A 7,124-nucleotide genomic window follows, 5' to 3' on the forward strand; every position below is an offset into this window, starting at 1 on the left:
CCCGAAGATTACGGCGACCAGGCTTGGTAAATCTAAGGCGTGGTCTCGTAATATATGAAATATATGGATACTTTCGAGGTTGTCTCTATAAAGGCACCCTCATACCTAACTTACTTCATTGCCTTAGTAAACTCTTCTCTTTCTTTCCGCTTAGCCTCGCTGGGTACTAACGGCCGCTCATTGTACTGCGTAAGTTCCTTAGTTTTTATGCATCTCATCCTTATCTACTTTAATCTCCATCTCTTTCAGCGGAAAAACCGCCGAAAAACTAAAGGTACGCATCGGTTCTTCGGAAGCTTCTAGCGGCGGACAATTGCTGCGCGTCAACGAAATTGTACAGCATGAAAAGTTCAATTACTCCAATGTGGATTACGATTTCTCTTTGCTGCGTCTCGATAAGGAGATCCAATTCTCAGAGAATAAAAAGTCGGTCAAGTTGCCGGGAGCGAGTGACGAATTCATGGATGGCGATATTTGCTATGTGACCGGCTGGGGTAATACGCAGAATGAGAGCGAATCACGGCAATGGTTGCGGCAGGCTGAGGTGCCGATCTTCAATCAGGATCTCTGTTCCGAGAAGTACAAACAATTTGGTGGCGTTACAGAGCGTATGATTTGCGCTGGATACCTCGAAGGTGGCAAAGACGCTTGCCAACGCAACTCGGGTGGTCCGCTGACCAACAAAGATGGTGTGCTGGTGGGTGTGGTGTCGTGGGGTTATGGTTGTGCCAGACCGGAATACCCCGGTGTGTACTCGCGTGTGCAGTATGCGCGCGAGTGGTTGCGGCAGCATAGTGGGGTTTAGCGTACGTTTATGAAATTGTAAATTGTTGTAAAAATGAATTAAATAAGACGAAAATAAGTGTGACCTTGATGATTTTAAAAACGAGTCGATAGAATCGAGCATGTATTGAGATTGCAGTACTCTTTGCATTGAAATTCCGTTTTTTCTTTATAAATCGAGCATCTTACATCTTCGAAAATAACCGAAATTCATTTTGATAGAGACGTTTTGGTAGAAGTCCAAGATCGACGCATAGTACAAGGAAGTCTCAAAAGTAATTTGCATATGTGAATATCTGGTACCCACCCTATTTGTTTGGGGAATCACAACTATGATGCCGGGTTCCTAGAATATGAAATCACAAGTATAGAATCCTTAGTCGGTACCTTTTTGGCTGTTTGGGCCATTTTTGCATTCGGTGGCTTCTGCTAGTTCTACCATTGCCAAATTGGAAACTGCACGATTTTACAAAATCTCAAAAATTATATGGCCGTCTTGTTTGATTGAAATTAAAGCCACAAACTCTTGTGGAGGTAGGCTTTATTCCAGCTGCGAAATTCCCACAACCTTACAATCTCGTAGAGTGAGATTACACATTCTAGTTTACATCGATCTCTGTTGTAGTAAATAAAAAATAGGTATGTGATAGATTCTCCTCATACAACGCAATCCAGATTTCTGGGCACGAGTGAACCGGAAACAATCGAACCTTCTGACATCAAACAGTATCGGGCGGACAGTTAGAGTACCACTGCCGTGGAAGTTATTGGATTTGGATGAGGCATGCCAAGCTGAAAGCAAAGATGCTGCCTATAAAGGCACGTGCCATGCCGTTATTGGGCGTTGAGAGCTGATGAGAGGGAACGTGCAGATAAGGTGCTAGAGAACGAAGATATTGAGATGCTGGCCAACACCCTAGTACCTATAATTTCGACCAGTCCAATAACTTCCGGAAGGTTTAAAGACTGAAGCGTATTTCTGGTAGAACTCCAACGGTAGACTGATGCTTAAAATATACTCAACTAATCGGGAGGAACGCTCCTCTAAACTGCGCCCATCTATGATCTGACGTAATCGACGTTTCATTACGAAATTCGAATAGCAGTAGCGTCGATAAAAACTGACAAGCCTACAAGATGATCCATCTTAATATGACCTTGAAGAGCTCCTATGCAAAGCATGACTACCGATCAAGAATCAAGAGCCCCGCAGAATGGACGCTGATAGCCGAGCCGAGATAGTAAATGCAGGAAATAAACTTCAAAAGTGAAAAGTCGCGCAGACCCAACAGAGTAGAAGCTGATCGTAGCCGAAGATAAAGCTGATAAATGCGAGAATAAGAGTTTTTGACTTTGTTTCAGATCTGACTTGCGCTGAAATGGGATATACTGCAATAACACAGAGGAAATTTGTTTGGGGGTTATAGGAAAGGGAAAGTTTTTGGAAAAGGTTCCGTGGTCTCTCCCATACAAATCTCTGGATGTATTTGTAGGGGTATTCGAATTTTTTATGCGGATTTGTCAATATCGTACTGACGGAAAAAAATTTAGTTGATGGTAAAGGGAACGGGGCGCGTCCCAAATCGGTACTTGAGCGGAAGATCGACCTATCTCGGCAGCCAGCTCGATAACGCCCTATCTCAGAAAGGTTTTCAAGAGCGACCTACTTCAGAATTTCATTTAAAAACACCCTATCTCAGAATATGGTTGAGGAATGCCCTCTCTCAGCTGCCGATTCAAAAACGCCCTATTTGAGAAAATTTTCTATGTCGATCTTCCACTCAGGTGTCGATATAACCTAAAATTCTCATGACACATATCTCTGGAAGCAGTTAGCTAGAATATTGAGGTGTGCTAATTTATCGGTGCCACGTTTTTGAATTGTAGTTGAAAATGTTAAAATCCGGGCGCGGCTCCTCATGGAAAGTTACACGTCCATGGGGCGTAGCCTTGGAACCATTTTAAGATAAACTTAGACGGACTCATATCTTTCATATTACCATAACAAAGACTACCCTGCAGACGAGATTGTATAATTCTATAATTTTAAACATCCTTAATACTTTAACTCGCTCGTTAAAATCATTTTGCGTTTTTTTTATAAAAGCGTGGGGTGAAACACGCGGATATAAGCTGGTGCCAAACTAATGGGAGGGGTAGTGGGAGAATGAATCTTTTTACTATACATATACACCACTGGAATAAATTTGAAGTGCTTTGACTGCTGCTTTTATTACAAAAAAAAAAAAAAAAAAAAATTCTGACATGTACATAACTTAAAATGGGGCACCGTATTGGCTGCATTCGTCACATTCGCCCGAGAAAATGTATAGAATCGAGTAGGATGTTGGACGTAGGAATAACTTACACCGCACAAGAAAGTTAAAGCAGTGAGTGGCGTCAATGTCAATGCCATTAGTTTAGTGGAAATTGTGAATAATTTATGCACGCAGAGATGAAACTTAAATTCCGAACTACGTCACTTGGTCTGACGTACCAGATTATGCCTGCTATTATACTAAATGAGCTGCTGTGGGAGGCCTTTGCCAGTTTTTAAACGCACATAAAAATTACACGCAAACATTTTAAATTTTGTCTCGACTTGCTTTTTAAACTAAACTACTACTTTATTTTTAATATTTTTATTGAGCTTTGTACCACGATTGTTTATTAGGAAAAATTGAAAAAGCAACAAAGTCTAAGCGGTAGAAGTTATAGCAATATTTCGGAGATCACCACATCTCGTCATCAGACTTCTTTTTCAGCAGGGATCGAACCGAACTTCTACCGCTTAGACTTTGTTGCTTTTTCAATTTTTCCTAATAAACAATCGTGGTACAAAGCTCAATAAAAATATTAAAAGTAAAATGTTAACAAGCCACAATAACATTGACATAAACTACTACTTGTTGGCAAATAAAACCCATTAGTTAGGCAGTTGTGCAATTAGTTAAACTACGCTTTATCAATACTTCACTGATATACCAAAAATCGTATGAACATACATACATAGTATGCACACGTAGGTATGTAACGAATATACCGAATTGATGTGCTATATCATCATTATGGTTATTTGTCTCATTCAATAATGCAAAGTAATTGTTTAGTAGGAAATTAGCTACATCCACATACACACATATACAGTAATATGTATATTTGACGTGTCGACTGAATATCGCTAGCTTATAGCGGTACATTTATTCTATATTCTATATATATTTTCAAATTAAAGTTTTCTAAACCTCTCTATTGTGATACTTTTTCAAATAACTTAAGCCCTGAATTCAAATTGAGATTTAAAAGAAGTGACAACCCCCTTACATGTAGTTTAGAAATGAAGCCCTTTCAAAACGATTTCGATTGATACCCTTTATTGTAATACTTCGTTGAATATTTATATTTAAGCTTTTAAACGTTGGCAACCTTTTTAAACCATTTTCGTCTCACACTCATATTGTGATACATACATACGTAAACATAGTACCTAATTCCTATAATTCAAGTTGAATTTTAATTTTCAATTATGTATGTGGAAACCCTGCTAGACATATGTAGCTTAGAAATAAAGCCAAGATTCTAGCCTATATGTTTTGTAATAACTCATTTAGCTTATAATATAATTGTATTTGAAATTAGGTTTAAAACAGGTGGTAACCCTTTTTAGATACCTCAAGCTGCACATTTCTAAACACTATCACGCTTGATACTTTAATCTGAGTATAATAAATATTCCAATTACCTAATTCCTTTAATTCAATCAGAATTTGATTTTTCAAACAGTTGGCAACCCTCCTTCATGTAGTTTAGAACTAAACCCCTTTTCAAAAACATTACGATTGATACCCATATTGTATTATTTTATTTAAAGAGGATGTAAGAGGAGAAACATTACGAGCATAAGCAATACATTTGCGCTCCTATGGCAAGTACGCATCGGCTTAGAAAAACAGTTTTAATATAAAATGCCATACACTGTTTAATTGTTTATTAAGTAATAGGTCACATTGCCTATTGTGCTAATGTTGTGCGAGATGTCGTCATTACTTATGACTTTATCAAAGTCATGCCATGGAAAATAACAGGGCAATTTGCTAATAAATACAAATGGAAAACTAGAAAAGCAACAAATTGAATTGCGCCGAACAAAGAAGATTGAGAATAAAGAAACTTGTTGGAAAAGCGTATACATGCATTAGGTTGACAAAATTTTGTTTCTTCCATTAAGTCAACATTACAGAACGTTTCGAATAGAGGATTTAAGAGAACTTATCAGAAATAAGTTTTCAGGGAACGAGCAAATAACGGGCCAGCTACTTTGGTCATTTCTTATGTGATGTTAAATGAGCAATTTCTGTTCTACGGTCGAACATAAGTCACAGCAAGCGAAGAGTTTATCTAGTAAATTACTATTGCCCCATCAGAACTTAACTTCCAATCTTATATAAACGACTCTTCAACTTCCGCACATAGAATCTGTGGGGATCTGACTTTTTGGCTGGTTGAGAAATTGATTCCACTTGGTTTAAGAATAATCCATCTTTTTCTCGCTTCCTCGCTAAAATCAAACCACAACAACAATAATTCGTATGATAAAACTAGGAATTATTTTTTGCATTATAGTTCGACTACATATTCATATATGTATGTACATAGCAGGGTTGTTGCGAATATTCGCATTCGCATTCGCAACCGCGGAGCTTCCGAATTAAATGCGAATGCGAATATTGAAGGGATCGAAAATACTAGTTTATTTTTTTTACGAGTCAAACTTAGCCAAATATTTTTCATTCCGAAATAAAAGTCATTTCCTGAAAATAAACAAAGCGCTTATCCAAATAAAACAAATTTGATATCATATGAAAGAGTACTGAAACATTATTTAACTGTTATTTTCGGTCCCTGGAATATTGAGAAAGTGCACTGATAAAACGTATATCGTCACAGAAGAAAGGATTACAAATAAATTACAAAAACAAAAATCGAAAAACGCTGATGACGTTGAAGGTTCTCCAAATTCAGAAACAACCAAGAGAATGAGAATGAAGAATTCTTTGGAAAACAACGGTGTTTAAACAATTATCTTGCCATGATGCTAGATTGTGAAGATGAAAGCCAGGAGAATACATCCGACATTTGCAGCTCCGATGCAATTCTCATAAAGGAATTATTGCACCGCAATGAAAAAAAAATAATAATATAACTCAAAGTTCTCTCAACTGGTCAGCGTCAATCGAAAAAAAAAATTTGCAATTTTGTTAAGTTTCAAGTTTTTCAAGTTTGTCGCCTTGACCGAGTAGTTATCTAGAAGCAGGCTGTAACCCGAAAAGGCAACAACATTACTTTTTAAAGTTTTTATTAAATACAATGCTCAAATTTTTAAATTCTGGTACGAAAAAATGACATTATTAAAAATTACTAACCTTTCCAATTTTTAGTTACCTAATCACCTAATTCACTCACCTAAATTATTTCTCAAAAATACTTGACATCCACCTTCGCATCCACTTCCGCGGATGTTAGCCTTTAAATATCCGCATCCGCGGATGTCTAAAATTACACATTCGCAACATCTCTGGTACATACGTGTTTTTTATTTAATCGTACGAAATATTTTCGCCCTAATGAAAATACATATATATATATATATATATATGAATATATGTATGTGTGTACTACATGTATTGTGTTTATGAAGGCATACTTTTTCTTAGAAATGCTTCGTGTAGTTATGTGCATACATATACTCATGTACTTTCGAACGATTAGAAATGTTTGTGAGATATACTAAATATACATACAAGTGCAATACATGCATACATTTGTATACGACTGAAAACGTACGATAGGTATTCTAAAAGTTGGCGAAAAACATACCAAAACAAAAAGCAATAAAAAATATAAACAAAATACAAATCGCGCAATGATGAGCTGCAAGAAAACATAAACAGGCAGTTAAAGAGACCAAAACAAAAGGAAATTGTTGGTGTTGGTGGGTTAGTCGGTGTTGCAGGGGCGTATGAGTGATTATTCAAAGTGTTTTTCGCACACCATCTTCAAAAGAGGCACAACTCTAAAATCTGATTCGAAAATATAACTGCTTGTGGATCGTACAGATTCAACACGTAGAAAAATATATTTGCATTAATTGGAGATAATTCCTATGAATTGATTTACGCAAATATTTTTGAGTTGTGCCCCTTTTGAAGACGGTGTGCGAAATGTACTCTGAAATTTTAGAAGTTTGGCTAAATTTCTTTTGTTTATTTAATGTTGTTTTATTTTTTGTATAAAAGTATAGCTTACTCTCCAACCAAAACCATGTAAATCTAAATTTACAA

General features: G+C 36.7%; 1 protein-coding gene across 2 annotated transcripts in view; it reads left to right on the top strand.

Moving 5' to 3' along the window:
* Positions 1–863, top strand: part of LOC118754297 (trypsin-1-like) — a 5,671-nt gene extending 4,808 nt beyond the window's left edge. For both annotated transcript variants that reach the window (XM_036489175.1, XM_036489176.1), the window contains exons 2-3: positions 155–189; positions 250–863. In XM_036489175.1, the coding sequence (XP_036345068.1) occupies positions 155–189; positions 250–805 (591 nt within the window). In that variant the 3' untranslated portion in view covers positions 806–863. The remainder of the gene's footprint in view (positions 1–154; positions 190–249) is intronic.
* Positions 864–7,124: the final 6,261 nt, after the last annotated feature.

Source organism: Rhagoletis pomonella, unplaced genomic scaffold (assembly GCF_013731165.1).
Source record: "Rhagoletis pomonella isolate Grant_MI unplaced genomic scaffold, Rhpom_1.0 Rhpom_scaffold_03655, whole genome shotgun sequence".
NCBI classification, from domain to species: Eukaryota; Metazoa; Arthropoda; class Insecta; order Diptera; family Tephritidae; genus Rhagoletis; species Rhagoletis pomonella.